At 47.8% G+C, this 14317-nt stretch overlaps 1 protein-coding gene across 3 annotated transcripts; it reads left to right on the top strand.

Moving 5' to 3' along the window:
• The first annotated feature begins 2874 nt into the window (after positions 1-2874).
• On the top strand, positions 2875-11996 carry CISH (cytokine inducible SH2 containing protein). Of its 3 annotated transcripts, none has more exons than XM_088171605.1 (4): positions 2875-3345; positions 3467-3749; positions 8289-8512; positions 8997-11996. In XM_088171605.1, the coding sequence occupies exons 2-4, from the start codon at positions 3703-3705 to the stop codon at positions 9497-9499; spliced, it is 774 nt and encodes a 257-aa protein (XP_088027731.1). In that variant the 5' UTR covers positions 2875-3345; positions 3467-3702; the 3' UTR covers positions 9500-11996. The 3 variants fall into 3 exon arrangements, with proteins under 3 accessions (XP_088027731.1, XP_088027732.1, XP_088027733.1); XM_088171606.1 differs by having other exon boundaries at positions 2925-3230; XM_088171607.1 differs by adding an exon at positions 7348-7751 and having other exon boundaries at positions 3021-3749.
• The last annotated feature ends 2321 nt before the right edge of the window (positions 11997-14317 follow it).

Raw genomic sequence — 14317 nt, 5'->3', positions numbered from 1 at the left:
GCCACAAGCCTTGGGACAACGAATATGCCAAGCTCCTTATAATTTTTTCACAGCTTGATATTAAACCCATTCCTGTCTGCACACCCTACTTCTCATGGAGCCAGCTCAGATGTCCCTGTATCCATGGTACAGCTCACCCACACCCTAGAGACTCCCCCATTGTTACTCACAAGGTTGGGAAATCAAAACCACAACATTCAATGCACCACCTGTTGTTGATCACAGGAATTGGTGTGTCCTACTCGAATAATGAACTGGCCCCTCTAAACAAGGAACAGCTGTTTGTTATTGGTAACGCTGGGTGACTCAGTGCGGTTCCTTAAACTACAGCTCAGAGTAAGGGCTGGGCACTAACCAAAGGCATGACTTACTTTCAGTCTTTCCAGCTACTGGTGAAGGTAAATCCAGTCCCCAGGCACACTGGCCCCTTTCAAGAGTTAACGATTTTGGATGTCACTTTTCATTTACACCAACTCCATAAGATCACAGCAATGTTCAAATGTCCAGCAGAAGCTGTGTAACACCCGCAGTGGGAAGGGATTCTGGCCACCGGTTTTCCCAAGCACACATTTAGCAGCAGATGGTGCTGTTGTGTCAGTGAACCTTCCTGAGGGACTAACTCACTGTGTCTGGACTTTCTTTCGTGACTACTGCGAGCTTTGAGCTTTCTCTGATACCTTTCATAACTAAAGCCTAGCACTCAATGGTATCACTCAACAATATTTCTTGATATTGCCTCTGTAATGTCCTTATTATGCAAGACAGTACCCTGGAAATCTGTTTATATGACTATAAACTGTCTTTAAACAACTCATTTGTGTGAATAGCAGCAATTCATATTGACTGTGCAGGGCCTGGGACATTTGCAAATCGGGCACACTGTGCTGTTCCCCTCTTGGGACATTGGCCTGTGCCCGAGGAGTGTCAGTGGGCACGACGTTCATGCCGAGTGATGAAGCACTGCTAAGCGCTCCTGACTTCAAAACGATCACTGATTTTTTAGATAAAACAGCCCAGGCATTAGCCTGAAGTTTCCAATGCAAACGCAAGCTCCTTTCGTTGATGCGCACACCCATCAGCTACTTGGAGTCTGCTCATCCCTCCGGGTCGTGCAGCACTGTGGGCACAGCGGTTCGGGTCCGGTGACTGCGGCTGGAAATCAGTGCGGGAGAGCGAGACGGGCGCTGGGAGCAGCCGCTGCCCGCACAGCGCTGGGGGTATTTCCTCTGCACAGTTCTGAGCGTGGCTTCCCTGTGCAGGCGATACAATGGCTGCTCGGCCCCCAGCACAGAGCCTGCACAAAAAGCCTCCTCCAGGCGAGGATCACTAGATGGAGCCCAATTCTAAGTAGAAAAGAGATGCAGACAGCTCCTCACTGCCGGCGCTGCAGCGCTTCTACCAGCACACCAAGCTGGGATCTCAGGGTCCCTCCCGAGGCTGAAATAAACGCCTTCTGAATGTGCAGACTCAGTGTGGTTTGCCGGAGACAAGAGCTGCTCCCACCTCTGTAGTCTAGACCTGTTCAAATCCATCGTGCTGCTGCACCACCGACAGAAGGCTTAAACAAGCTCGGATTTAGATGTGAAGGGTCACAGGTACGCAGGTGTCCTCTGCAACCGTGAGCTAGGGCTACAAGGGGCCTCCGAATAATCGTCTAAATGTTGTGCTTGCTGTGCACAGGAAAGGCGAGGATTGCCATTCCTCTGCCAGCCCCTCGCCTCCCCTGGGAATTTACACACATTCAGAGGAAGTGTGAGCTGAAGTAGGAGGCTCAGAAGTAAACTGGTCAAGGAGTGTCCGCAGGGTGGCATTCCCACTGCCCTGAGGCCCTCAGAGTACTTAGATGGATGGATCAGGATACTGAGATGGCCCTCAGCACCTCTCTCTTCGCATAGCTGGGTATTATTAGCAGCAGCACTCATTACTGCACTGCCCCGATTCAGAACAGAAAACGGATGGAAGTGTGCAGGAGGCTGAGCAGCTGCCAAATGAAACTGCAAGGAGTGAAAGGCTGAGTCAGGAGCCCAACACAGCCTGCTTACTCTCAGGCTCATGTCCATGAGGTTAGAAGGGTGTTCCCTTCTAACCTCACCCTTATCAGCATCCTGCCTTCCCCTCTGCTCCCGGCCCCATCCACTTCTGAATGTTCTGAATGGTAAAATGATTACTAATATTTTTAAGTATTCGACCTACTCCAATGGAGGTGGCAGACAGACCAGTCTCATTCTCTCTTATCTCTAATAAGCGAAGAGGTGGCAACTCGTGGAAGGAAAGACAAAAGCAACCAAGCTTTTACTATAAAGTGTTCAAAAATAAAAGGTTCAATAACCCTAAAAGAAAATGAAGTATTTCCTCGTAAATTGCCCCGACAATGTTCTATCAATGCAGGTGGTGGTGTAGCCTTTTCCAGGAGACTTTGCTGAGCTGATACGTGATTTACAGGAGACTCTCAGGCGACCAATACAACCCTTTTAAGACAACCTGTGCAGCGTGACAACCACACAATCGCTGCCCAGAGTAGCAGACCCTGCAGCACACCCTCCTCCTCCTCCTCCTCCCCAGATTTCACTGGAAATTGCCCCAGTCCCCCTGTGTGCCCCTCCAGCCCCAGGGCCTTGCCCCTCCCCGCTGCACCGGGGCTCAAGCGACCCGGAGAGGCGCCGCCAGCTCGGGGAGGATGCAGAACCGTCGGGGAGGGGAAGCATAAAATGACACCAAAACTACAAACGCTTCAAAACAAATGGAAGGAGAAGGAGCCGTAATCGCGAGTAAATGCAGAGGAGGCGCGCACAAGGCCGGGCGGGAGCGGTGGGCGCTGCGGGCCCGCCCCGGGCCGGCCCCGCGCATGCGGCGGCGGCGCCCATTGGCAGCGCCCGGCGCGCCGGCCCCGCGTTCCTGGAAAGTTCTTGGAAATGGATCAGAGGCGTTTCCGCGAACACGCGCGGCGGTGGCCCCACACGGCTCCCCCGCCCCACACGGCTCCCCCTCCCCTCCCTCCCTGCCCGCCGGGAGGGCTCCGCTCCGCTCTCCTCCCTCCCTTCCCTCCCTCCCCGGCCATGGCAGCATGGACGCGGCCGTGCTGGACACAGCTATTTATACCTTCTCTCTTTTTTTTTTCCCCCCTCCCCTCGTGGCTGATATAGGAAGAGTGATGCGAACACAATACGATTCCAGGAATCCCTCACTTCCTGGAACAGATTAAAAGGGACACACAAAAGATTACCAAGGAGGTTTGTCTTTTTTTTTTTTTTTTTCTTCCACGGAGCTTCATTTCTCCGGAGCCAGCGCTGAGACAGGTCACTGCTCCGGTTCTTCCCGTACTACTCGGGGAGATCTTATTTATTGGTACCTATTTATTATTATTTCAGAGTGCTCTGAAGGAAGATCAGTTCCTCTTTAAATATATGTAATTTCCTTTTTCTCTGGTTATTTTTTAAATTTTTTTTTGCTTTTTTCTGGAAAGCAGAACAAGAATATTTTTTCTAAAGCACTGAGAGTGCACGCATTTTCTTGGCCAAAGTTGCTGAAGTCTTTGTCGGACAGCTTGTCTTCTGCTTGGCTCTCCTGTGTCTGAAACAACCTGCAGAAGGGGTTTGCTGGGACTCGCCAGCCTTCTCTCACCGTGAACCCCAACTAGAGGCTGAACTCGCTGCTTCGGGCAAGCAAAGAGGAGAAATCATTTCCCATCTTCTTGAAGACCTAATGCTTTTCCCTTGGTCCGGGAGTGACATGATCCTCTGTGTTCAGGGGTAAGATACTTTGTGCCTTCTGTGAAAAGTTGTGCTGCGATAATTGTAATTAGGAAGGTTCTCTGGAACAGTTTTTCAGCTCTTGTGTATTGCCATGTGTGACTATAATGGAATGGGAATGACTTTGGCCGGCTAAATGCTGAGTTCTATGTGTCTGTCCTGTGTGTCTGTTTTAGATTCCAAGGCCAAAATCCCAGAACCATAAAGTATTCCTGATTTCTGTGCTTTCTACTGCTGAAAAACGACACGGTATTCAAAGTCTTTGGGAGAGTAAGAATAACTTAGAGTGTGTTGGTCGGTGTGGTGGACGCAGCACCAGTGTGGACACCAACCCAACACCTTAGGTGCTCTCTCAAGTCCTCTTGGCATCAAACTGCTTACAGGAGAAACTTCCCTGGAGTCTAGGTGCTTTGGTCTATTTTTAAGGAGATATTTATGCTAAATTAACGTAAATTTCCTGTCAGTTTAAGTGTATGTACATATACACAGCTTTCTGTAGAGCGAGAGCCACAAGGGGTACACAGATAGTTCCACATCTGCCTTCAGGAGAGCAGGTGACATCCAAATGCCTTCTCTGGTATCAGTACTGATGTGTTGGTACTTAAGTGTCCCTGTGACCAGCTCGGTTCATCAGCAGAGGAATACCTGGTGTGCAGGAATCACTTGATATTTTTACACATGCTGTGTACTTGGAAATTGTGAGCATTTGTTTCAGTCTGAGACATCCTATCAGATTTTCCTATCACTCTGGTGTATGGTGGATTTTTCTCAGAGTAAAATCTTCCTTGTCTGCTTGCAGTGACTGAAGCATGGGGATTTTTCTGCTGTTTCCCCCAAAAAATCTGTTCCACAGGCAAGGAGAGCTTGTGCTTACCACCAATTTCCTATGCAAGGGGGTTTGTTTTCACTCTTATTTTCAGTCTGCAGCTGCAGTTCCTATAGCTGTGGTGAAGGGAATTCAGTTTTCAGCTTGGCCTTTGGGAAACCCTTATCTGAAGCTTTTCTCCAGGGTCAACATAGCAGAGCTACTGCTTCCCTTACCCACCAAGAACTTATTATGGAGCCAGATGTGTAGATGTTTTTCTTTTAATGTCTGTTTTGAAGACCATTTATTGCTCCATTTTCATTATCCTCTAGGATTTCATATATCTTGGACTCCATACTCGCTGTCCTATTCAGACCAAGCTCCCACTGGAGTGATGGGATGGGGCTGATGGAAGGGAGAGCAGCTCCACACTTTTTCTTGTAGTGCTTATACTGTTACCAAGTTTAGCTTATCAGTACAGTAACTACAAAGCCAACATTAAATGCTCTCAGACATATCTGATTCTCCTGAACTTTCTTGCCATTCCAAGGCTTTCTGAAACACAAATTGCCAAAGCACAGGCAAGTTCATTTGCTGTTTCTCTGGAGAGTGCACCCAGACTCCCAGCTAGACATGCCAAATTTCATGTGTTTGTTTCCTTCCTCCTTACAGCTGTTGTATGAGCACTTTGCTCTATTCAGTCCTGATTCTCCATGTCTCTCCTCTGCTTTCTCTCGCACAAGCACTATTAACAAATCCTTTCTTTGCCCCACCAATTGGCTGATTTTTTCATGTCAGCAAACCTTTTCCAACCTGTCCTTATCCCAGCAAACTCTTCTTAGCCCTCTTGCAAATGTTCTTGCATTAAAAGCTGTAGTCTGCCATTACTTGCTGATCCCTCTGCTCTCCCATTCCTGTGCTTGGAGCTGCTCTGTTTGCTCCTGGCAGCAGCTCTTCTTTCTTCCACCTACGTACAAAGTTGTTTAGGACACCAGCACCTCCCAGTCTGTCCAAATTTCTAGTCCTTCTCTCTTCCACCATGCTCCTTTGAGCCTACAGCTGCACTGGGATGTTTTGTAGGGGCATGAGGCCGGTGTATAGAAGGAAAATAGGAAATGTGTGAGCCCGGCCTGTGGAAGGATCCCCACAGTGGCTGTACAGGGTCTGGGCTCCTCCAGCCTCATGTGGCACCAAGTGTAAGGCAGCAGAGCATGAGTACAGTGGGAAAATTCATCTCAAGCACAAGATCTCTGTAAAAGAAATCTACTGAAAAATTCACACAGTTGATGTGGTTTTTGGAGAACTGAACTGTGAACTGGTATAGCCGAAAGCAACAACTTTCCTCCTGCTCCTTGGCAGACATTTCCCTGTGTAGCTTTGCTATCTCTCCCTTCCTTCCTCACCTCTCAGACAATTCCCAATTTCCTCTCTGAATCTGGAATATAAAAGGAAAAAAAAGTTCCATGCTATGAAAAGTTTTCTTTATATTCCAAACCTTTGTGGAAGGGTAGGCCAGAAAAATTGTCCCGGAGAAAATAAGTTCAGAGAGATTTGGCACTTGGACTGCAGTATTCGAGTTCCAGGGAGTGAATGGTGCAGGACTGATTTTCCTTAGTATCAGTCACAGTCATTTTCAGTTCAGGGAACAGTTGGTATGAGAGACACTGCTCTGCCAGCAGGCCCCAAACACCCTCCCTGTACAGCACCAATTGGTAATTGGGTTCAGCACAGGCAAGGATCAGAATCACAGAACATTCTGAGTTGAAAGGATGATTGAGTCCAACTCTGGATGACGTGTATGGAGATCAAATCCATGACCTTGGTGTTATTTGCACCATGCTGCAAGCAGCTCAGCTGGTTTATGGTCTTCTTGTGCAAAAAGGGAGGTAATGGAGAACTGGGAATCTCCTTTCCTCAAGGAGACAGGTAGCTAGGCATTTGTGACGACCATGACATTAAGAGGGAGACATGCAAATATCTTGAAAAATGTAGCCCTCAACACCTCTAAATGTATCTCCAGGAGGATTTAAAAGAGAAATCAGAGCTTTTCCAACAATGATCTCCAGATATAAAAATATATCCAGATGTACAAAAGCCCCTGAAAATGCAGGTCCTGTGACCAAGGGTCCCTGGTGAGGACAAGGGCCAGCAATCACTTTTATTCAGACTGGCTTTCTACCCATTAATAGAAATGAAGAAACATAGATTAGATGCCATCAAAGCCAAGCAGGTATCCTGCTTCTGAAATGTGATTTGACACATGGAAAAAGAAAAAACGTTCTTCCCTAAATACCAACAGAATAGCAGGGAGTTTGCTAGTGCAAGGGCAAGGAGTCTCTCTCTGTAGATTTAAATTTACCACTGGTTTTACAAAATCTACTCTAATTTAATTAAAAATGCAGAGATGTGGAACTGATCATGGTTTTCACCTACAAGATGTGAAGGTGCTTTCAGGTTCTCTCTAATCAACTTTCCTCCCACATCCCTTCATCTTGTTCACTGTCCCATACTTGAGTCTCAGCAGTTTGAGGTGATGGAGCGCAGCTATGACCAGGTGCAGATCAGTTTACAGCACATTTATTTATGCACCTGAAGTGTCCCTCTTCACATAGAGCACAGGGAAGGAGGAAAATCCAAAGGGAAGCACTTCTGACTTCAGAGTCTCCTTCTGCTTCTGTTCAGTGATGTGGGGAAGTGGCTGCACCCTGTGCCATCACTGTCGCCTCCAGTGGTGCTGTGGCAGTGTCACACTGAGGACTGAGTGTTTTTCTCTCTGCCATCTTTTCTTTAAAGTGTCTGAAAGAACATCTCATGTGTGTTGGTGATGCTGGAGGGATATAACACAGGACATGCAGCAGCACAGGGGACACAGAGGCAAAGAGCCTACACACATTGGGACAGAAGCTAATTTTTGCTCAGGAGCTTGCCTTGGAATGGAGACTTTCCTGGCCTCTGACATCCATCCTCCTCCTGGAGCTCGCTTTCCTGTAGGAATCTCCATGCTGCAGAGGAGGAGCACCTATGACCCATGAGAGCTCCAGGCTCTGTGAAAATGCATTTAGATGCTGAATAGCTACACCACTTCAGGCCACAGAGGAATACATGTTCTATCAGCCTGGCCATGGCAGAGCCTCCTCCTGCAGTCCTGCAGGGATTACAGCCACACTGACTGCTCCATCCAGCTGCTGAACAGTGGGGTGGGTATAGTACACAGGCTTGGCTAAAACAAGAATTCCCACTGTTCTCCTACACCATCAGCTCACTCTGAGTTCTGACAAATTCATTTAGGATCAGGTCATCCTTGAACAGAAAGTTGGTAGGACAAAACCCAAACTATTTCCAATTCTGCTTCTAATTATATTGTAGTAAATTACAATCCCACTGGCAGAAGCTGCTCCAAATGCTCCAATGTTCTAATCATGTAAAAGAAGCTGTAATGTTGTTATAAACCTTACTGCCCCTGAAACTACGTATTAAAAGGCAGGTTCAAATAATCCTAAATGGTAAGACTGACCACCTTTTATAAGGCCAAAGAGGCTAACTCCCTCTCCCTGCTTCTAAGGGCTTGTCTTTAGCTGTGTTCCTTTCTCCTCCCTTGCCTCTCACAAACAAAGGTGCTGAGGATCTGTTTGTAAAACATAAAATGTTGTAGTACAATGTGTAGCCTGCACTGAACAGACCCTTCAATCAATCTGGAGGCAAGGAGAAATAGCAGAGTGTGCCTTTTATTTCAGACCTCATCCTTTGCTGGCGGAGGAAAAGCTCAGGAGACTGTCACTCAGGGGCATTGAGGAATTCTCAGAGCCCATCATGCAGCCTCTCCCAGTTATGGCCTTCCAGGAGGAGTCTGCACCTGCCCTTGCAGCTCCAGTTCCAGAGAGCAACCCACCTCAGACACGAGACCCTGAAGAAGACCTTCTCTGCATTGCAAAAACCTTCTCCTACCTGCGAGAATCTGGTAAGACTCAATTGCAAAGTCACAGGGTCAGAAAGGTACAGGGACCCAACTCCACAATCTGAGCACCAGGAAGAATCTCCTGATGCCACTTCAGACAGGAACCTGGTTTGTCAGAGTCACGGCTGGCTCTTGTGTACACAGCAAGTGTATCTGCAGTCTGTACAAACTTTTATAATGCACTAATTTATTGCTTTATCTTTTGTAACTGAATTGAGATCAGGAATTGCAAAAAGCATATTGCTTTTTTTCTGTAAACTGCAGCTGCAGCAGCAGCCTCCAGCCTCATCCCAAGCCCCAGCACAGCAATGGCAAGCATAGGCAGGAAACCCTTAGAACTTGGTCTTAATTTATGAAGGTCTTGCCAGCTCTGGCTCTGGTTGTTTCCCAGGCCTAGAACGTGTTTGTCTTCAGGCTTCCCTAAATATACTGGCAGTCCTATAATCTGTTCTTCCCCTAACCAATTCTTTCTCGGATGTTTCCCCAGGTTGGTACTGGGGTTCCATCACGGCCAGCGAGGCCAAGCAGCACCTGCAGAAGATGCCTGAGGGCACGTTCCTGGTGCGGGACAGCACCCACCCCAGCTACCTGTTCACGCTGTCCGTCAAGACCAACCGAGGGCCCACCAACGTGCGCATCGAGTACACTGACAGCAGGTTCCGCCTGGACTCCAACTACCTGTCCAAACCTCGCATCCTGGCCTTCCCCGACGTGGTCAGTCTCATCCAGCACTACGTCATGTCGTGCACCACGGAAAGCAAGAGCGAGGCTCCTTACCCGCCCCCGGCTCCTCTACCTCCCCTGCAGAAGGAGATGGCAGCAGCTGCAGTACACCTGAAGCTCATCCGGCCGCTGTGCCGCAGGGACAGCATTCCCAGCCTGCAGCACCTGTGCCGCCTGCGCATCAACAAGTGCACGGCCGACGTGGAGCAGCTGCCCCTGCCCCGGCGCATGGGCGAGTACCTGAAGCAATATCCTTTCCAGCTCTGAAGTGTGGCTGCTCTCTCTCAGGCACAAATGACAGAGACGCAGCCACGAGAACTTGGTGTCTCCGTCCCGCTGAAGGTGGGCACAGCGAAGGCCTGATTGTCAGCAGAGACTGCATCCATCTTTCCTCTCCCCTTCTCTTCACATCCATTCCAGCCCCAGGGAGGAGTGGGTTGTTTCAGTGGCACCAGCTGAGCTCTGACCCTCGGGCCGTGCTGGCAGTGGCTGTGAGAAGCTCTGTGGGCATGGTCACACTACTTGAATGTCAGAGCTGCTGTGACACCGGACATGTTAACGTTGTTATTTTTGCTATTTATTTCCATGGCAGTTTCTCTCCTCATGGTATTTTTAAAGCACCTTTGACTTTATTTTTTTTTTTGTTTCGTTTCTTTTGTGGAATTAGAGATAGCATAAAGGCTCCCAGCCAACTGGCAGCCAAAGCTCTGTGGGAATTTGGATTTGGATTCACATTCAAACAATTTCTGTTTGAGCCTGTCCCTGTGACAGGTTACAGGAGTCCACGTCCAAGTTCTCCTAGGCTTCTGGGGTATGTGAGACTCAGATGATTGTATCCAGACCCACCTCTACAGAGGTAAAGACTATTTGTTTTTTCTTCCTTAGCTACAGAGGGTATCAACCTCAGAGCACAGTGGGAACTCCCAGAGATGTGTGCTGCATCACACGTGGACAGGAGACTTCTTTGAGGAAGCTCTTCTTCCTTGAGAGCTCTAAGCAGAGATCTGGATAGTGAGGTGGGCCAGGGAGCACTCATCCCTTTTTTTTCCATCTTCTCCATCTCCAAAGGAAGTTTGTGACAAAACATTTCAAAACAAGTAATTAAAAACCAAATTTTCTCATATGCAGGCAGAAGGATTTAATTTCAGAGCACCCTGTGTTTGGCTTGTGTTTTCAAAGTGCTGTTCCCTGACCTTGCCCTTGCCTGAGGCAGGGCACGACCGGGGGCTCCTTGAGCAGGTGCTCAGAGACAGCTCTGCTGGGCTGTACCAGCGACACGCACAGCTTCAGGATATTTATTTATTTATTTCTGGGGTAACACTTAGAGGATCTCAGCCCCCAGAGCTGCCCTTGCTCCCTGCTCTCACGATGCCAGACTGCAGCATGCTCTGCTCCTGCCAGCATTAGTCACCGGCCAGGCGGCTTCTGCCAGCTCCAGGCTGGAAACCACAGCTCCACACGCTGGAAACCACAACCAACATCTCTGTTTGCCAAGGTCCAGACCTCTCCTCCCCCCTGCTCTGACTTGCATGTTTGTTATCCAGAATTAGGCTTCTGGCTCTGGGGTTGCTTCTCACACCCCATCCCTTTCACCCCCTGCAGTTGAGTCTCTTCCCCTGCTCTTTTACACACAGGAGGGACAGACAGCAGATGGGATCTGCCCCAGACCACCACACACAAGTTGCTCCTTCCTGTTCATTTCCTGAATCCCGTCATCTTCCCAGCCTTGCCATCAAGTGAAAGTAGAAGAGGGAACAGACAGGTCTACAGAAATTACTCTGTGGCTTATTTTGCCCCTAAGACCCCCGACTTGTTCCTAGCATGAATGAACATGAAGGATTTCTTGTTCATCCCTCCCTGGGACTCTCTCTAAATCAGAATGGACAAAAGCCCAGCTATAGCTGATGTTGGAAGAGAAGATGGAAAAAGATGGGATGGTGACCCAGGAGACAAGCTGAAAAAATGGGTTTCTTCCACCCTATGTTAAAGCTGCCAAAAGGGACAAGAAGGCCTGATGTACTTAGTCAGTGGCCTTTTTTTTTCCTCTCCACATTTATACAAGTTCCTGCTGTTGCAAGCTTTGTTTTTGATACTTTGATGATTGACAGTGTGCACGTGTGATGTCAGGTTTGCTTTTTTGGTATATCCTTCCCCTTTCCCCTCTATGGCAGCAACCATGGGAAGGCACTGAATGAGAACGAAAATTTAGAAGGCAAAAAGGAAAACTTTTTAAAAATAATATAAATGATAAACCACTGAAAAGGCTTCCTTTTATCTGAACACCTCTGTCTGCCTGAGGACACTGGGAACAAGGAAACCACAGCTCTCCAAGGAGCAGCAGTGATCTCAGGATGCCCACACAGCTCAGCCACAGGCCTGGTAACTACAACTTGGGAAAAATCAGTAGGAGAAGTGTACAGCAGGAACGGGCAGGTTGTTCAGCTCTCTGAAACTTGCCTCCTACTTGATCTGTTCTCTGTTGGGGGTGAGGGGGAGGGCAAGCTGTGGGTTTGACTCACTGCCCCAGGAGAGCCAGGAGCTCCATGCTGACCCAGACCTGAAGGCTGTGAGCTCCCACGGGCAGGGACCAGCTCTGTTCTGTGTTTGTTCTGCATTTAGCACAGTAGGGATCTCTAGGTGCTACTGCAATACAACAAATAAACAATACAGTTACTCCAAAAAGTCAGTTTCTTCTATCTTGAGACAGTTTGTTAAAAATCATTTGACTCTGGATTTTAAATAAACATTTTAAATATACTTTAAAGCCACTCAATGTAAAAGTCTTTGGTAAAATCCAAATGGATAAATTCATACTCTGTTTAGAGAAATCCTCTCCAAGAACCCAGGGCAAACTCTTCACCATTTTTTTCAAACAAGACAAAAAGTGTTTTAATAACAAAGAGGCCCTTCAGACACTGGGAGAATAAACACCAAAATCCTCAGTGTGGGCCTGGTTCCTACAGCACACAGATGAGCAGTAGCAGATCCCAAGTTAATAAGGACTGAAGGCACATTTTTTTGTGATGTGGAAGAACACAGGAATGATTCTTGTATTGTTTCTGTGTGCCATAGAAAACCAATACAATGCAGGGGAAAGAAGACAGAACATAAATGGGCAGATGATGCTTTGGGTGAGATCCAGGTCAGATCCATTTTCCTCCCAGTAGGGGCCATTGGGCTGCAGTGTCCCTGTACCTGTGGTGTGGCCCTGCAGCCTTTGCCCTCACATCACCTGAGACACCTGGTGGGGAAACCACAGGGACGTGGATCTGCTCTATAATATCAGAGGGAGACAGAGGACACCCCATCTGTCCTGCTGCTGAAACACAGGGAACACATTGAGGCAATGCCACTACTGGGAGGTGACTCCACTGTGGTCCCTCCGTGCTCCTCTTCCAGAAGAGATGCCCAAGAGATGTGTCCCCATCCTGCCCAAAGCAAGCATAATGTGCTCCCAACCACTGGAAAATGGAAAACGCTCAGAAACCACTCACAAACGGAACTGTTCTTCTGCCATCCTTCTCCTCTGTGAATCCACGGGCTTCTAAGTTCCAAATACTGCTTTGAAGGATTCCTGAAGCACGTGCTGTGCTTCCTATGCCAGCCATAGAGCTGGCATTCCCTAGCAAATATTGTTTCCACAATCTCATCAATGTGAGTCCATGGGTAGACTTCCATTGCACACCAAACCAGGAAATGTTGGCAATGCCATAACGTGTTCCAGATCAAGTTGTTAAAAAAACAAATCACATCTCTGTTGCTTTAATGGGAAATATGGAAAGAGAACTACACAGGGTACAAGCAAACCACAAAATAAGCGGAAACACGAAAACAAAGGACGGAAAAGCTGCATCCATCTTTAAAAAGAAACTCTGCAAGCCCTGGAAAAACCTGGAAAGAAAAATGCAGCATTTCTGGCACATTATTGAGTGATTTCTTAGCTGGGCTAAACTCTTCCTCTGAGTACACATAGGAAACCCTGCTGTTCCCTTTGCACAGGCTGAAGGTGGAGATGATTGGCATGAGCCAGGCTGGTCCAGAGCTGCAGTCACACAGGGTTTTACCTCATCAGCTGTTACCTTAACAACTCCCACTCTTGTACCTCCAGCACATTTCATTAAAGAAAACAAGTTCATGTTCTGAAAACTCCCGTGCCAAACCTCTGTGCAGACTGAGCTGATTTTCACAGTTGAGTTCCACATCTCTGCAACCAGGAGCATTTGTGGCAATGCATATTGGCCTTTATCAGTACTGAAGTACAGCTGCAACTTCTCTCCCAGTGACACCTGTATGGTTTGTCGAGCCAGGGCACAACAATTTGGATTCTCTCTTGGTTTACAGTTTCTGTCTATAGATAGAAACATGGGTGTGGAGCCCTCACAGAGTCTGAAAAGCAGATTGATAGGATTGGGAATAGAAATCCCAGTCCATGAGTGAAACCACACTCCCATGGCCCACTGCCACAGCAGAACTTCCCAGCAGTTTGTCAGGCACATATGGTATAATTTTCTGTCTTAAATCATCATTTCTGCCTTCTGAAAAAGCAACAGATGCAAGAGTAAAATAACCAGTTCACATGCACATATCCCTATCCTTTCTAACTTACTGAAATCTTAGTCCTTTCCCCACATCCTTTCAGGTGCCCAACATCTCTCAGTCCAAGGCAGGAGAACCAGCATCAGATCAAGTGAATCAGCAGAGTGTATTTACTTCTCTTAGGACAGACATGGTGAGGTGTTTCCAGTTACTGACCTATTACATGTCATTTCTAGTCCCAATTCCATTGTCAGTCTTACCTGCTATCTATGAAATGAAGGGAATTAAAACCAAAATTAACTGGACACTGTGTGGTGGGTCACTGTTTGTGTGGCTGTTCTGCCACACATGCTCTCATGCTCAAATCTGTCAGAGGCCAATATCCCAACCCTCTGCTATGTGTCCCTAATGGCTGCTGAGACCCTTGCAATCCTGATAGAATTACAGTATCCTCTTCCCCTGCCCAGAAATCATCAGCAGTCCTAAGGTCTGGAGTGGAGGGTAAAGCAATATCCAAGGAAGATGTGCCAGAAAAACTTTGGATGCCAA

This window comes from Sturnus vulgaris, chromosome 11 (assembly GCF_052056855.1).
Source record: "Sturnus vulgaris isolate bStuVul1 chromosome 11, bStuVul1.hap1, whole genome shotgun sequence".
Classification (NCBI taxonomy): Eukaryota; Metazoa; Chordata; class Aves; order Passeriformes; family Sturnidae; genus Sturnus; species Sturnus vulgaris.
Note: the sequence above shows the minus strand (reverse complement) of the source record. Positions and strands in the feature narration are given on the sequence as shown.

Excerpts from the sequence above, each read along its gene's own strand:
- CISH (XM_088171605.1), top strand. The coding sequence starts at position 3,703 with ATGCTTTTCCCTTGGTCCGGGAGTGACATGATCCTCTGTGTTCAGGG. Across the intron at positions 3,750-8,288 it reads ATGATCCTCTGTGTTCAGGG|ACCTCATCCTTTGCTGGCGG; the intron begins GTAAGATACTTT and ends CTTTTATTTCAG. Across the intron at positions 8,513-8,996 it reads CTCCTACCTGCGAGAATCTG|GTTGGTACTGGGGTTCCATC; the intron begins GTAAGACTCAAT and ends ATGTTTCCCCAG.